Source organism: Aedes albopictus, chromosome 1, assembly GCF_035046485.1.
Source record: "Aedes albopictus strain Foshan chromosome 1, AalbF5, whole genome shotgun sequence".
Lineage (NCBI taxonomy): Eukaryota > Metazoa > Arthropoda > Insecta > Diptera > Culicidae > Aedes > Aedes albopictus.
Genome location: NC_085136.1, coordinates 62,270,102 through 62,287,917, shown reverse-complemented (window position 1 = coordinate 62,287,917; position 17,816 = coordinate 62,270,102). Strand labels below are relative to the sequence as shown.

The window sequence follows — 17,816 nt, the reverse complement described above, 5'->3', positions numbered from 1 at the left end:
GAACCCGTGAAATTCCTGAAGAAACTCCGAATAGCCCGAGTTCATAAATATATTTTGGAAAAAGAACGGAATAATTTTGATTTCATTTCATTTCTCGATGATTTGACGAATTCATTGGCATGCGTGTGAACGCAATTTCAAGCATGCAGCCAGTCTCCTTTAATCTTCAAACTAGTTTAGTGCGCCAAAATAGGACCAAAATCGAGTATTATACGTGATTCGTGTATGATAATCCGTGGTGCATACGACCATTATTTATTTGGAACTTCTTCCGGTATTCCTTCGTGAACTCCTTCCGGAATTTCTCCGGGAACTTCTTCCGTGATTCTCTCAGGATCGACTTCCTGAATATCTCCTTATTCGTTAACTCCGTCCTCAATTACTCTAGGAACTCCTTCCGATATTGCTTTGGGAACTCCTTCTGGGATTCCTCCGGGAATTTCTTCTGGGTTTCTTCCAGGAACTCCTTCCAAGATACCTCCAAGTCCAAAAACCTCCTCAGGGATTCCTCCAGGAACATCTTCCGGTAGTTCAGACGCTTTTCACAGGAGTCCTTCGGGAACTTCATCAGAGATCCCTTCGGACGCACATCTCGAGATTATTTCAGAGACTGAATCCAGTTTTTTTTTCAGGAACTCTAATCCAGTACTCCTTTTAGAAATCTGTACTTCTCCAGGAGTTTCTTCTAAAATTCATGCAGTTCCTTCTGAGATTCCTCCGGAAATTCATTCTGGAATTCTCCCAAATGCTCCTAGGAGGCAAATCCTTCATGAGTTTATTACGGAATTCCTCCAGAAGTTCTTTGTGACATTCTTAATGGAATTACTCGTGGAGTTTCTTAAGAAATTTCTCCAATATTTTTTTCAAGGAATGTCCTCATCATTTGTGAAGAATTTCCGCTCTTGTTGCTACCAAGTTTTCTCTAATCATTCCTTCCTGAATTTCATAGATGCCTTGGAAAAAATACTGGCGCAATCTCAAAAGGAATACCCAGAGCAATACCGTGAAGAATCTTTTAACGAATTCTTCTTCTTTTTCTTCTTTATGGCTCGACGTTCGCATTGGAAATAGGCCTACCTGTCTTCAACTTAGTGTTCTTAGAGCAGTTCCACAGGACTTTCTATGCCTGCCATTGCCTGAATTTGTACATTGTTTGACAAATGCAATGATCCACTATGCCCAGGGAGTCGGGATTTCCCGACCAGAACGGGAATCGAACCCGACATCTCCGGATTGGAAATCCATAGCCTTAACCATTAGGCTAACTGGAGATCCCACGAACGAATTCCTATAAAGGAACTCATGGGGAAATTCTGGCACGAATCCTTGTGAAATCCCAGAAGGAGCTTCAGGAGGGATACCAAGTCATAAATTAGCACAGTTTCTCACTTACGCGAACACCACATTTTTAGCTCCCTCAACCACCCAAGGGAAGCTGACGAAATTATTTGTTTGAACCGTAAACAAGGTCACGAAGCGTCAAAGACTTGTTAGCTGTGGCTTTGCTGAAGGCCGAGCACCTTCGACCTCTCTTTGGGTGATTACTGTTCGCGGATTTCCTAGGGTATTTGTGCCTATCTTAGTCTCATTAAGGATGTGCAACATGAAAAATCACTCACAGCGCAATGTATACGCTTCAAACTTAATGATACAAACCTTTAACACACGTGCTCACTTCCACTGTTGATCTTACGATGCACTAGAGTGGGATTTACCTTCAATATTTGATTTAATTGCGATCACAAATCGCGAGCCACTTGCACCTATCTTCAGCACACCGTAAAATTTTCATCTCATCGCGGTCCACCGGGTGGCCCCTTATTCATCTCAACAGTATTTACAGCAAATCCACAACCACTCTCACATTTTCTCATCGTAGAGCATTCTGCACTCACCCACTAACGCACTCCCTTTCCCTAGCAGGTGACAGTTTCATTGTAATTGTTTTCCTCTCTCGCAAAGGAGAAGTCACAACAATGTGCGGCGCGACGAATCGTCTATGCTCGCTCCCCACGTTTTGCACTCGCATACATTCACAGCTGATTGGCAAATCAGTGCTGCCGAACTGGATGATAGTTCGTAAAGCTTGAGCGGTAGCAGCATATTTAGATGAAAACCAAACCAAATATTTTGAAAGAAATGGCGTTGGAAAATGAAATTATTGATCGATTTGCGTAGAAGTTCGATTACCAAGATGTTAAACCAAGAAACGACCATATTCTGATTGAAAAAACATCGAATTTGTAGTGACCAAATCTCATTCAATTAACTACTTGTTTCTTGATGTCTGGCACCGCTGTGATGCTTGCTTTGGTGCTTCGGCAGAGATGTGCGCCGCGGTTAAAACATCATTTTTGGTCGTCGGCGGCGGCGGCGTTAAAAATGAGAATTCAATATTTCGCTCTTTTACATCTCATATAGCGAAACATTTTAACAAACTATACTTTGCATATGAGAATGTAAATACACTAAAACCTCAATTTATGCATGTTATTTTAATGCACATTTTAATTTATGCACCTTTTTTTATGACCTGCATAAATTAAGGGAAAGCTACTCAGAACCAATATTGTGCATAAGAATATTTAACCCTTCAGCGCGCGCGCTGTTGTAAAAAGTACAACACTACCAAAAAACCTCGCTTTTCGTATACAGCGCTAGCGCGGTGCAGTTTCAGTTGTTTGACGGCGCGCGTCCTGGAAGGTTAATAATGACGGTAACTATTGCAACGGCGGCTAAAGGGTGTTTATAAGGGTGAGCAAATGGAAGTCACAGGGGAGTTTCAGGGGGTTCCCAGGGGTTTCCGCGAGGTACCAGGAGATCTCCGGGGGGTTTTCGGGGGTCTGAGGGGGTTTTCGAAAGCATTGCAGAGAGTTTCAGAGGATTTTCGACGGGGTTTGGAGGCGTTACTGGTACGTTTTCGGGGGTTTCCGAGGATCTCACGTGCGTTAAACGGGTGCAAGTGGGGGTTCAGATGCGTTACATTGGGTCCGAGGGGATTTTAGAGGGATTTTGGAGGCATTTCAGGAAGTTTCAGAGCATTTTTGGCGGGATTCAGAGGCGTTACGGAAGCGTTTTTTTTTTATGCACAAATTTCCCTCATTTTATGCCTTTTTTAATTTATGCACCCCCAGCCATGTGCATAAATTGAGGTTTTAGTGTAGTAACTTGTAATTGCGCACTCGTATATAGTGCGGCAGACAATTAAACGTTCCATAATAAATAAAAAAAAATCCATAATAATTCTTAAGTTATGGCATGAATTGAATTATTAGAACCTGAATTCTTCAGATTTCATTACATCGGAGAAAATTGGGTTGATTTTGAAATTCCTCACATTTTGTATGTATGTAATAAAAATTGACGAAAAATTTGAAACCTGATTTACTCGAAAGGGGCTGTCCATAAACCACGTGGTCATAGGATGGGGGGGGGGGGGTTCGGCCAATGACAATTTTGTATGGACAAATTAAAAATTTTGTATGGACAAATGACCACGCGGGGGCGGGGGGGGGGTTGAAAAGTCCCAAAAAATGACCACGTGGTTTATGGACAGCCCCAAAGTGGGTTTTTGTCACTTACACCCCTTTGCTTCTAACCCCCTCAAATATAAACGAACGTTGTTATGACGTCACGCGGGGAAAAGCATGCATGCTGTCATTGCATGCTTTATACACCTTGTGTGAAGAATATGATATTTGCTAGGATTTTTATATGATGATATATAAGTGACTAAAAAGTAACTAAAATCTCAACAGGATCATTGAACGAAATATTTTGTTTATTCGGCAATGAATGACATGCATTCATTTTGGGAGCTTTTAAACTTAAATCGATTATTTTCTGAAGAATATTGGGGAAATTCTAAGTTCGGTGGCGTGATGAGTTTTAAGCTGGCGGCGTGCTAGAAAATCAAAACATCCGGCGGCGTGAAGTAATAAATCTCGACGGCGCACATCTCTAGTCCTTGAGACAAAATGAGATGAATATAGGTACTAGGCCGAAGAAGGGGGCTTTTACCCTAGAACAAATCAAACACTTGGCAGGATTCGTGCAGTCTTATACCTTAAGGACAAACGTCTTGAAATCCCGCTTCAACAGTGCATCATAACTTAAGACGAACAAATCTCAAGAAGCAAGCTTCAAACAACAGTGAATTTAATTATTCTTTTCTTGCTCACTTCTAATAAGCTTAAAATAAGAAGCTCAGGGGCGCTGGTTTTGTTTAAAAATAGATTTGTGCCCTCGAAATCGTGAGTAGGTGCCAAAGTCGGCCATTGTGGCGGCCATTTTGGGGTTCTAACAAGTCTGTCCTTAAGGCCTTCACCTCCATATCGACTACAAATCTTGCTCTTGTCAGGGCCTTCGCAGTCCCACGACTTGTGTCCTGGTTCCAGACACCGGAGGCTTACTCCGGTGGCTTGTGTATGGCTCGTGTATGGTCTATTGGCGTACCGACTAGCTCACCTTGAGCTTTACCTACTATTACGGTCTTATTAGCGCACACCACAGCTAGTTGTACCAAGGTCATCTATGTCCCTGCCGGGCCTTTCCGGGGCCAGCTACGCCTCGCACTGTTGCCGCACTGCCGTAATGCTGCAAAGTGACGTAAGTGGCATTGACGATTTTGGCACATTCTTTATTGCACCAACGAACCTAACCTCAAAATAGTCCTGTTCAACGACGTAGGTTGAACTTGCTCGAACTTGCTCCATCCCGCTCTTTCCCGTTTGTTGACAAATGAGTAAGAGTAGGATGCAGCAACTTCGAGCAAGTTAAACCTACGTCGTTGAACAGGACTAATGACTGACAACTCTCAGGTCATTTTGACAGATGTAACATGAGCATGAAAAGGACGGCGCAACAAGATCGATAAAGTAGAATTATGATCCGTCTTTTTCGCGCATGTGTGTGGTCATACAGATCTGTTTATGTATGCTCTGCATACAGTTTCTCATGTTGAAAACCTAAAAAAATCCAAAAAGTTTGATTAACGATGAGCTACTCATTATTTTCATTTGAAATATAAGGGAAGTAGGGCCAAATGGGTCATAGGAGTTAATGTAGCGCTACTGAAATACCCGAATCGATTGCTTTATAAAAGACATACACACAGAGCAAAAAATAGTATCATGAGTATCTTATATTATGCGAAGTAAGTCGAATTAGTCTTGAAAAAATCGCTTTTTTTAGGAATATCATAATTAGGGACAATGGAAATTCGCGATTTCGCGGAAGCCGCGAAATCCGCGAAATTGGGTCTTGACCGCGAAATTCGAAATATCCCGCGAAATGCCGTGAAATCTGGCAAATTTGAGAAAACACCCTACAAATTTCCATTATTTCAAAACTTTTTGGTAGAAATTGACTGTTAGCTTTTGACAGTGTAGAGTAATTAACGATTCTTTATCAGCATGATAAAAATTTAATGAATTTTATATTTATGCTCTCATCTGATTTTCATCAGATTTGTTACTTTTTTGATGAATTTTTGATCACGCTTTACAAAATTCAAGTTTTTCTCAACAAAACGGTCAAAAATATGAGTCCGAGAAATTGCCGCGAAATTTACAATGGTAGCGCGCGAAATTTGAGAAATTTTTCCGCGAATTTCCATTGTCCCTAATCATAATATAAGGGAATTGGGGCTAAATTGCTCCGGTAACTTTAAAAGATTCGGCCCAGGGAGCTTACATCAATTTGAATATTATCAGGCTTATTCTGCGCGGCGTGTGAGGTGAGACGAGTCGAATGAGGTGACAAAAGTCGACTCGCCCCATTTGATTTACATTAGTCGTCTCACGTGACGTGAGACGAAACCGTCCGTCTCACCTCACACGCCGCGCAGAATAAGCCTGTATGTTTGAAGATTTTGAAATCAGTATCGCATTAAATTATGCTGAGAAGCTAGGCAAACAATTAGAAAACTACTAATAATATACTAATATAAGGGAATTGGGGTGAAATGGGGTGTTTGAACAAACTTACGAGAATTTATTATGCTCAAATCTTTTTGTGTAAGCCCTCAAGACATTTTGTCATGATAGACACCTCAAGTAATACCAAAAAATCTGATTTGCGATGCGAAAACTATAACATGTTTTTGAAATATAAGGGATTTGGGGCTAAATGAGCCCCATAGAGCAATTTGCCGTCGCGTATGGTGGATGCAACCAATCTCAATCGATTCCCCAGGTTTTTTCCATTCGGAAATGGTTTAGTTCGATGTTCAACGCCACTTGGAACGAAAGATACAGAATTCTTTGTCGGTTTTGGTTGGTTTTTGCCCACTGTGACCGGTGGAAACGTTAGGTACAGAACAACCTAACCTTTAAGACGCTGTTTAACTCTTATATCCTCTTATCCGAACTTCGGTTTACTTCAAAAAGGACTAGCTAAGCGCCTCTCCATAAACTACGTAGACTCATTGTTGGTCATCTCGGACCCCCCCCCCCCTCCCCCCTCGTACACTTTTGCCCATACAAAATTTTCGAAATTTGTATGGAGCGTAGACTTTGGTGAGACCAACCCCCCAGAGCCTATGTAGTTTATGGACAGGCCCTAATCATTCTCGATGTACATAATTCAATATTTTAAAAAAATAATAAAGCACCGCCGGGCACTTCCTTAGGGCCGATTTCTTCACCTCGGCTTAACCGGTAAGCCAGGCTTTTTATTCCTGTTCGGGTTTGTCACTGCGACCAGTTTTTAGATCTATTGTGACATTCAGGGACGTGCAATTTCGAAAGGAAAACATGACGCACGAAAGCTGTAGCAAATCGTTTCCCATGCGACGGGACTACTGCGATGCTTCATAACTCACACTGCAACGCGTTCGTTCATTATTGCTACTGAAACAAGTGTGTTTGAAAATTGAAGTGAAACACTTTGGATTTTCGTTTCAATTGTGGGTCATTGAAAATTTTCAATGTGCTAAAACACTATTTAAAACAATTTTTCAAATAGTGGTGCACGCCAATAGAATGATCATTATGTTTTATGAAAAAGGAGCACAAGTTCGAACGCTTAAATCCAATTAACCGGCGCCTGTATCCATTGAGAGACTAATGCGCAAGAGTGAGACACTACTGCTCTGCCGAGTGAAGCACAAGCAACGCCACCCCGAAGAGAGACTACCGACTGCTACGATGAATGAGAACGTTTTCCGAATCGAAAAGAAAGACTCGAATAATGTGTCAAACAGATAAAGTGACTCATTCAAATGTTGCATGAAAGTGTCTCATTGAAACGAAATTAAACGCCCCTGGTGACATTACCCGTATCCTTAGTGTAGTGCATGTCGCATTACTCAATTGCCATTGAGGGGCAATAAAGTATCGATTTTGATACAGTTTTTGTTTTGTTTTCTTAGAAAACAAAACAAGGGTACTGATATTGATCATTCATCCGAAATCTAGCATCACCCTTGTTTTACTGCTAAATTCACCCCAGTAGGAAGTTTAGGACCCGGGTTTTAACATTAGCAGCAATATTATTCCAATAATGGAAAATGTGTTCAGTAATAAGGGTTTTAGTATGGTCCTTGCGTACTAGCACTTTCCAGTCTTCGAAGAGTTAGTACATACATGGATCCCTAACCCAATTTGATTTCCTTTGCATTAAGTTTAGCCTCAGATGGTGAGGTTTTTAACTATATGCAAAGTAAAGTTGGTAAACTCAGTTTAATTCAGAACTTGAAGTCACCAAAACACCAGTAGTAAGGACTAAATACTATAATTCCTTGAATTACCAGAACACATATTCCAAAAATGAAAAATAGGACGACACTAGATTTCGGTTTGGTAGATCTATCACCGCAACGCAACCCAAAAAGGCGATCTACCCACGCTACGGGCTCCGTTAAAGATCGAGCATCTTTTAAACTCCCTCAACCATTCATCCCTCAGCACGGGTCGCCTGACACCTTGGATTGGGGTTACCTGTTTGGTGGGCTTTTACCCCCGGAACAGGTGGTCCGTAGTGCTATTCTAAGCCGGCAGCTACACGGGCAACCCATACAGTTAAACCTGGCTTTACGCTTAAGTCAGGGTGAAGAAATCTTCCCATTGGAGTCATTGAAGAACATCCATAACATTATTGTTAGTTCTCAAGCATCACAATTGTGGCAATTTTTTTAACGATAGCTTTACTATACTCCACCAACAGGGAACGCTCAACCGACTTCAACTACCTGTACGAAACGGACAAGAAGTGGGGCCTCACAATCCAACCATCTCGCCCCTCGAACATCTACCTGCACTCGCACAACGAAATCTCCGGTCTGGAGTTCCACCCGCTCACCCAATGGGAGGACGGTTTCGGCATCGGCATTCTCATCTCGATGAAGGAAACCTACACCACCGAAGACGCCCGCCAGCTGTCCGTCGGACAGCGCAAGTGCATCTTTCCGAACGAGGTCAAGCCCAAGTACTACCGGGACGATTACACGTTTTCCGGGTGCATGAAGGAGTGTCGGATACAGAAGTGCCTCAAATACTGCCGGTGCATTCCACCGTTCTACGCACCGACGGTTTCGTTGCCGTTCTGTACTGTTAAGCAGCTGGCATGTTTGGACAAGTACAAGGCAAACATCACCAGCATCAGAGGCTGCCAGGATTGTGAACTGGCTTGCCACAATATGGTGTTCGACGTCGAGAAGTATTCCAAATCGTAAGTGTTTGTTTCTACAAGATCTGCAAAGTTCAACAATATAGTTTCGCATTCGCAGGGTAACGAACGTCACCAAGGATGAAGTGGTAACGATCGAGTACCTCACGTGGCCCATCATCCGCTACAAACGCGAAGTCCTGTTCGGCTGGGTCGACCTGCTGGTATCGTTCGGAGGAATTGCTGGCCTTTTCTTGGGCTTCAGCCTTCTCTCTGGGGTGGAGATCATCTACTTCTTCACGATGCGTGCTTGGTGCATGCTGTACAAGAACCGTGATGAGCTGATAGCCATAGAGCAGCAAAAGCTAAAACAGTCTCAAAACCGTTACGACCTCAGCCTTAAGGCAGGTCTCAGATATCGGATCCGTCCGAAATTGTCGGCCTTGGCAAGGTCACCTTTGGCAACACAATCCGAGGATCAGACCAAGCGATCGTTCAACAGCCGACACGTGATTACGGTTGGACTGATCGAGCAGGATTTCGAAGCCATTAAGGTGCCCAACAACAGAGGTTTGATTCTGGCCGAACCGACCAAACGGTACATTTCACGGAGCGATCGGATAGCGAACTTGGCCAGGCCCAATCAGTTTCGCTCGAATTTGAAAGTGCCATACAGCGAGGAAAATTCAAATGGCAGGCTTTACAATGGATATTTACCTTAAACTGCTGATTCGGAAGGGTGTATGTGAAGTGTGTCATAAAATTATGTTTGAATTAAATGTTGATTTTGTGCAATGAACTCATTTTAGTAAGTAGTTTTATTTGAGCCCTAAATAGTTGGATGAGGACAGTTCTCGGGTACTTGTCCTAGTCTGCGTGAAAACACTTTTACAGTTATTTAGTGATATCTTGCCGTGGATGAAGATGCTGGATCAAACGGACACATGACTACACGTAGCGCCTGACGTTGAGCCGGGTGCTCTGTGTTCAATGCTGGAATAGCGGAGATCATGAAAACGTCTAGCAGGAGATACTTTTCCGTGGCTAGGTTGGTCTCTCTAACCCGTGCCAAAACTTTCACGAAGTTCGAAAGCCGAGATAAAGTACGCCGAGAATAGACATGTTTAACCTCCTTTGCGAGCTTTATTGCTTTTTCCTCCTTGTCAGCGCTGCCCGAGTAATCATCGTTGTGTTTCTGGATAATGGCATTTTCAGCGGCGAAAAACTCTTTTGCAAGCTCTTCAGCGTTCAAATTCTTGACAAAGTTTACAATAAACTTGATGCTCCAAAGGTGGCGACGTCCATCCAGTATACCAACTTCTGGATCCTGAGATGAGTTTTCGCACCAGATTAGCTGTTCAGTGTGGCGGTCTAACGGCCTAATCCGTATATCTGTTGAAACATCTCATGCAAGTCCGCGCATAAAAAAAAAATGTCTCTCTCGGAACCCGAAGAGAACATAATGTGCAAAGAAATGTTGTGGTCTTTTTAGAAGCATCGCTGAGAGTGATGCCGCCTACAATCGCCACCGCATCACAAATATGTGAATATTGGACGGCTTCTTGGAATTGATAACTATGTACTCCTAAAGGTAGATGTACGTCTTGTGTCCAACTCGTCCAGCTCCTTCTTCTCCGTCGTCTTATGGATGGAAGGATAACGTATACCCGGACAGCTGTCTTCTTACGCTTTCTTCAATGGCAAGGTCAATCTGCATATTTACGCTACTTCAGATACAGCAGTCATCGCTTTATGGTAGTGTCCCAGGAACTCGAAACAGTCGTACTTCCATAAAAGTTCTATTTCGAAACTATGTTCGATGCGCTTCGTGGTTTTCCGCAGAATCCTATTAACCCATATCCGCCCAGCGTCCTATTTATAGGACAGATGCCCCGAACGCCCAGCGTCCTATAAATAGAACAGTCCTCCAATCAATCCAATCGAATCCAATATCTCCAGAATTAGGCAAAATTTTAGAATACTTTACTTAGAGAAGATGATCTCCACATCCATACCTTGTTCTTAGTAGACAATACCCTAGCAAAGGCGGATAACAAAATGATAACAAGTTCTGTTACCTGGTTATCATTCGTTTGAAAATTGAGTTTGTTATCATTTAGGTTGAATTAAGAGCCAACATAACAAAAATGATAACTCAGATTTACTTCTCGAATACCAAAATGATAAGAAGTTAAGTTATCATTGAGTTCAAGCTGATAACTCGTCACTAGGGCAATTCAGACTTTAAACATGTCAAAAATTCAAAGCTCCCATTTGTTCAATACAATCCTTGGTGCAAAACTAGGGTCCTATAAAATTTTCAGCCATTTCGGTGGTGATTTAATGATGGCCCAAAAGCAAAATAGATTTATATGGGAATTACTATGGACAATTTTCGAAAAAGGTTCTCCTCGCTGTGGAGCATTACCACATGGATGAAGTCATAGGGTCAACGCCGAATTGAATACTTCAGATCCTAAAGATGAATGTTGCCAAAGACCGGAACTTATTTCGACAATCGGGTAAAAAATTATTAAACAAATTCTCACTCGCATGCGCATTAGAGTGGGTCATCGGAACCGTTTTCTCAGATCAAAGCTTTTTTGGTTCCGTTTCGGGTCCTGAGTATCTGTACAAAATTTGAGCACGATCGGTTGCGTCTACACTTTGCGCATTGCAATTGAAATTTGTATGGGATTTTGTATGGAAAACATACTTTTTTGCATTTTTGTCATAAGTTGAAAAAGTTTGTCTGAAACTGTTTAACCGATACTGTAAAATGATAGCCTAGAATGTTCTGAAAAACTTTGTTGAAGACCGCAAAGCGATCCGATGCTTGTAAAAATAGTTATAGCCAACGAACCGCATGCATCTGTTTATGTTTTAACATGTAAAGGAATAACAATAGCAACAAAATCATGCTGTTTCGCCAAGCAATGCCAACGCTATAACTTTTTTCATAAGCATCAGAACACTTCGCAGTCTTCGACAAAGTTTTTCAGGACACCCTAGGCTATGTTTTCACTTTATCGGTTACACGGTTTTAGAAAAATTCGAGCTTGTTATGAGAGAAATGCAAAAAAAGTGTGTTTTCCTATGTAAAACCCCATACAAACTTCAAACGCGATGCGCAAAACGTAGACATAACCGATCCTGCCCAAATTTTGCACACTTATTTGGGTCAAAAAAGCTTTGATCTGATGGGATACCATTGATTTTTTCATTTATCCATATGAACGATGACCCACTCTATTATACATACAGGCCGGACTCGGATTTCGGAACTTCCCAAGCTAACCAGAACACCAGCACCACACCGAATAGCGCCGCTTGCCAGAAATCAGAAATATTATTAAAAGCCAGATTCACAGTCCAATTGTGAAAACATCTGGTTTAACCCTTATTTCCGGTGCAAAAAAAAGGATCAAGCATGAACTTCCGGTTTCACAACTACCCTTACTTGAAGTACAGCTCTTCCCAGCGATCATAATGAAAACCGCTTTCTATATGTTATGATTCAATAGTCAGGAACCAGCCGATTAAAAATAAAAAATGAAAAATTCTGGGGCTTTTCTGTTAGTTTTCACCCAAGGAAGGTTTATGAGGCAAAAAACATGGGAAAATTGAGAGATTTTGAAAATCGGGTTTTCATATATTTTGAACGGGGACTTGGGCTTTGCTGGGGACTTGAAACGTCAAAAACGCAGTAGGCAAGACAAAGTTTGCCGGGGTCAGCTAGTTAATAATAAACTTGGAATTCAAATTGGAACATTTCGTGTCTTTGCTTACAGTGTCTTTAGTGAGCTCCACCGTATAATGAAAAACGGTGTCGCAAAAACATATTTTTTAATAAATATATATATTTCTCATTAAACCACAGAGAACAGACATCCAAGTCCAATCTGAACTTTGTGTAAGGAATATTTCATCGGCAACACAAGTGGCAATAGCGCGGCGTTGCAATCGGTTAATTTCCCATACTAATTTAATTCATCACTTGAAATATTTCAATTCACCACTGACTGTGGCAATATGGTGTTTGGCGGCGTTACTGCTGTCATCGTGTATTGATTTGCAAGAAGATCGCTCCTGCATATCCAAAACCTGCTGGTCATCCGTCACTGTGTGAGTAAATAATCTAGATCTTGTTGCTGTGTATAGCTGTGTATGATCACCAGAATCAATCATACAGACGTCACGTTCAATCATTTTTCGCAAAGCGCCATCTGCTAGCGAATACTAGAAACATGACAACAGCAGCTCGTATAAACGTAGCAGAGTTGCCAAATCTGATTTCTAATGCGCTCAATGAGCATGCAAATAAGTTTTGCGAATATCGAGCACAGTCAGCAATTCTTGTCGGACAAATTGGACGATTTCGGCAATCAGATAATTCAACTGAAATCGGAAATTGCTAAATTGAAATCGGAGAACACCTTCTTGAAGAAAACGTTGTCTGATCTTTCAACTAAAACCGAAGTAGTATCGGTTGCAGTTGACAAACAAGAGTCTACACTAGATATGCAACGGCGTTCAGAATTAGCCTCTAACGCCATTCTGCTAGGAATACCGCGTTTACCGAACGAAGATACAAAATCTTTAGTTGCCAAAACATGTGAATTGCTCGGTTGCGGTGATGAGGATGATGCTATTATTTCATGTACCAGACTAATTTCCAACAAAGCAGAAAACAATCCGATCAGAATTACGTTCAAAACTACCCAGGCCAAAGAACGTCTAATTGCTAGGAAGAGACAATTTGGCACACTCACTGTTTCGATGATTGCTGGCGTTAGGTGGCCTAATGGCTGGACCAACAAGGTTTTTATTCGAGATGAGCTATCCCCACTTTCTCTGGATATCTTTCGTGAACTAAAAACGAAAAAGACCTCGCTGAAATATCGCTACGTTTGGCCTGGTCGAGATGGAGTGATATATGTGAAATTTACTGAAAATTCCTCCCCTATCAAAATCCGATCGCGGAGCGATCTACAAAAGCTAACGCTGAGAACCCAACAATAATGGTAGAGAGCAAGCCAGTAAAAATGCAATCTATCATAAATGGATTCGATCAATCAAGCTCAAAATCATCGCGCGAACTCTTTGGAAAACCTGCTGGAACACTTCAACTCTGCTGGTTTGAACATGGTGCAGATTAATCTTCGAGGTATAAATCGATTCGAAAAGTTGGATTCACTTTGCATTTTCCTGCAAGGTCTTCCCATTGTCGTTGTCGTTCTGGTCATTGGAGAAACTTGGATTAAAGCTAGCAGACAAAAGTATTACAACATCCCGGGATTTAGTAGCATTCACTCTTGTCGCACAACATCCTCTGGAGGGCTTGCCGTTTTCATCAGAAATGGGCTCAATTTTGAAGTGAAAGCTAACACAGCTGACGATGGTTTACACCACATTGAAACCGCTATACTACCTGGGAAATCTCGTGTCACGGTTCATGGAATCTATCGACCTCCTAGCTTCGATTCCAACCGCTTTTTCTCCTTCGTGGAAAGCATCATATCATTGTCAGATCCAAGAAACCCTTGCTTCATCCTTGGGGATATCAATTTCCCTATAAACAGTATCGATTCGCGCGGTGCCCAAACGTATCTACAGTTATTGGCTTCGTACAACATGCTTGTCACAAATACGCATGTTACACGCCCCACAAGCAGCAACATACTTGATCACGTCGTTTGTCATGCTGAAACCTCCGAGCGCATTACGAACTGCACAATGGATTGTAATTTAAGTGATCATTGTTACATAGTAACTCACTTCAATACTAAAATAGAAAAATGCACCAGAACGTTATACAAATCTGTTGTAAACCACCGATTATTAGAAACACATTTCCTATCGTTTCTGGAGACCACCGATTTTTCATCCATGCAACCCAACGATCGACTGCTAGCAATTACCAGCCGTTATAAGCAGCTCAAAGATTCCTTCTCCAAGACAATCACAGTAGAGGTGAAAGTAAAAAAAAAATGTTTGCCCGTGGTACAATTTGGACATTTGGAAGCTCGGAAGAATATCGAATAATCTGTTTCAAAGGTGGAAAAGGAATCGTCAGGATCAACATGTGAAGGATCTCCTAAAACATGCCAATAACAAGTTGGCTGAAGCTAAAAGGCGTGCAAAATCTAGATACTACCAACGATTCTTCTCTACGAGTAATCCCAAAGTATTCTGGACCCGAGTCAACGACGCACTTGGAAACAAAACCGGCGAACACAAGCAACACAAACTCATCGTAGATGGTCACCTTGTTACTGAGCCCGGTGAAGTAGGTGATAATACACACAGCTTCTTTACATCTGTGGGAGAAAACGTTGCTAGTTGTTTGCAATCGGATGGCAATATCAACAGGTTCAATACCGTGGAGTTATCTGATAGATCTATATTCTTCAGATCTGCTACACAATCAGAAGTGATCAACATCATAGAAACATTAGACAGCTCTAAAGCAACAGGAGTAGACAGCTTCCCTGTATCAGCACTTAAGCAGTACAGCGCAGTATTATCTGGTATTATCTGCAACTGCTTCAATGATAGTTTGTCATCTGGAGCGTTGTAATCAAGTTTTCCCGCTAGCTCAACAAAAGGGGTAAAGCAACTCATACGGCTTGGCATATGCACCAACTAATCAAAACGCACCAATCAAATCATTTTAGAGTGTATATTGTCGTCCCCTTTACAAAACCGAGTCCATCAAAGTTTTGCCCTAGCTCCTAACTCGCACTATGTCGTGCTTAAATATGTTGATGCTTAAGACTAATGATTTCGGTCTACTCACGGACCCTCGACGCGTTGCGACGCTGCCAGACTACCGTCTGAGGATTGCGCACCCTCTCTCCACGTGCATGCTCCTAGGTGTGCCGTTGGACCGACCACGCGTGGAATCACTCCACGACCTCGATCTCTGGACGGCAGCCCACACGAAACTCGCTCTTGTTCACTCGCCGTATGCCACACACCCGATTAACTTCACCGGTAGTAGGCGAAAGGGGCCGCCGACGGGTATGCTCCACCTCACCGCCTTCTCTGGGCTGCTGGCAATTAGTTTGGCCGACCGAGTTGCGCTGCTATGGCCTGCAACGTTCACCCGCTTGGGATCCGCCCGATGTGCTGGATTTACAGGTGCGGATGAAAAAGCATAATGTATTTGTGAGATGTATCATAGTAGTCGTGTGACTCTCTGTATACACTATAGTCGATGATTGTTTTGATCGCTGCCAAAAGTGGTGACGTCACGTTTATTATTTACATAAAGTTTCCTGCCTGCCGGCTGTGCAGGCTGTACTGATTTTTCATTATTTGATGCAGTTTTGTGTGGAAATGGCGTGCTCTGTGCGAAAATGCGATACCCGGCGGTACTCAATTCAAAATAGCGCTGTGAAAATAAAGCTTCATCGCGTTCCAAAGAAAGAAGACGTAAGAAAAAAGTGGTTGTTGTTCTGCGGCATTGGTACGAACTGCAACAAAGACTGGCCGATTTACGTGTGCTCCAAACATTTTATCCCGGAAGATTATCATAACTATTACGACCCGGACATCCGTAGACGCCGCTTGACGCTAAATGGTAGGTTAAAATAGGATCTTATATGTGTACTCATGTGTAACAAATATATATTTTTAGCTGTTCCAACTGTTCTACACTTACCTCCGGAGCAACCATCTGAACGTTTCAAACGTGCCCGTCGGAAGTCACGTGAAAAGTTGGTCGAAACTCTTCTACAGCAGCACCAGAAGTTTCCGGAAGCACTGTCTGATGGCTTTCAGCGCATGTCGTGTTCCCCGGGGTCGGCTCATAATCTGGATGCTGATAACAGCTTACCCAGCTCTACCGAGAGCGAGCTTTCGTGTCTCGATATGGAACAACAACCATCTGAACGTTTCAAACGTGCACGTCGGAAGTCACGTGAAAAGTTGGTCGAAACTCTTCTACAGCAGCACCAGAAGTTTCCGGAAGCACTGTCTGATGACTTTCAGCGCATGTCGTGTTCCCCGGGCCCGGGGTCGACTCATAATCTGGATGCTGATAACAGCTTACCCAGCTCTATCGAGAGCGAGCTTTCGTGTCCCGATACAGAACAAAAACTCGAAGAATCTCTCGACATAAGCTTCATCCCTGATTTATGCAGCACGATCATCGTATCCGATGAAATTGATCCGGACTACAACATCAAGTTGCTGTGTGATACCGTGATGAAGTCAACAGCTCATGATTTGGAAATCAGTTCTGAGATTCTTGAAGGGTCCGAAGCTATCAATAGGCCTGAAATACAGCGTGGCTCTGGAGACTCAATTATTTCGCTCCCGGATCAAGATCAAATCATTTGCGAGATCCCTGAAGAGAGCGAACGAGCCGAATCAATCATCAAACCCAAAGCATCTCGTGGTTCTGTTGCCAGGCTAAATACAATTTTGCAACATCAACGGCAAACGATTCGAAACCTTCGAATGCAGGTAAATGTTATTATTAAAAAGAGTACTATTTTTTTTTTAATTTATCTTCTGTATTTTAGCTACGGAGCAAGGATTCACACATTAAAACACTACAGCGTGATATCCGACAACTAAATAAACAGAAGGATGACCAGGACCAGGACGTTGAAACCCTTCGAAAGGCTTGCGCTGAGTTGAAAAACGTTCCTGAATCCGTAATCAATTCGCGAATTCGATCAGCATTCCTCAAGGTGTTCACCCCGAATCAGGCCGACTTAATCCTCGGAAACAAGAAAAGAGTTATTTGGACACCAGAAGATATTCAAATGGCATTTTCTTTGAGGTAACGACAAAATTGAAACTATTCCACTGTAACTCAGTCGCTTTCATACTAGTTGACTTGAAATTTTGCATACGGCTAGATAATATACCGTGAGGCCGCCATTCCCCGCTCATGCTCCATTCGACGCTCGTTACATACAATTTCTATGAATGAAACGAGCGGTGAATGGCGACCTCACGGTACGCATGTATTCCACAGTGCCATTTGGTTACAAATAAACTGAGTATTTTTAACCATGACCCTATTTATGCCAACAAATATACATGAATTTTAGATTAGGTTTTAGCACAAAATAACAGCTCGTCACAACGATCCAAACATGTCTCAGTACTATGATTTATTATATCCTTCACAGGTACCACAGTCAACCTGGCTACGAAATTGTTCGTCGAGAAATGAGGATTCCTTTACCGTG

The 17,816-nt window shown here is 42.3% G+C and overlaps 1 protein-coding gene across 1 annotated transcript in view; it reads left to right on the top strand.

The window, feature by feature from the left end:
* The window catches only part of LOC115256741 (sodium channel protein Nach-like), a 28,346-nt gene extending 19,017 nt beyond the window's left edge, over window positions 1–9,329 (top strand). The window contains exons 2-3 of the mRNA XM_029855682.2: window positions 8,167–8,670; window positions 8,729–9,329. Of these exons, the coding sequence (XP_029711542.2) occupies window positions 8,167–8,670; window positions 8,729–9,329 (1,105 nt within the window). The remainder of the gene's footprint in view (window positions 1–8,166; window positions 8,671–8,728) is intronic.
* Window positions 9,330–17,816: the final 8,487 nt, after the last annotated feature.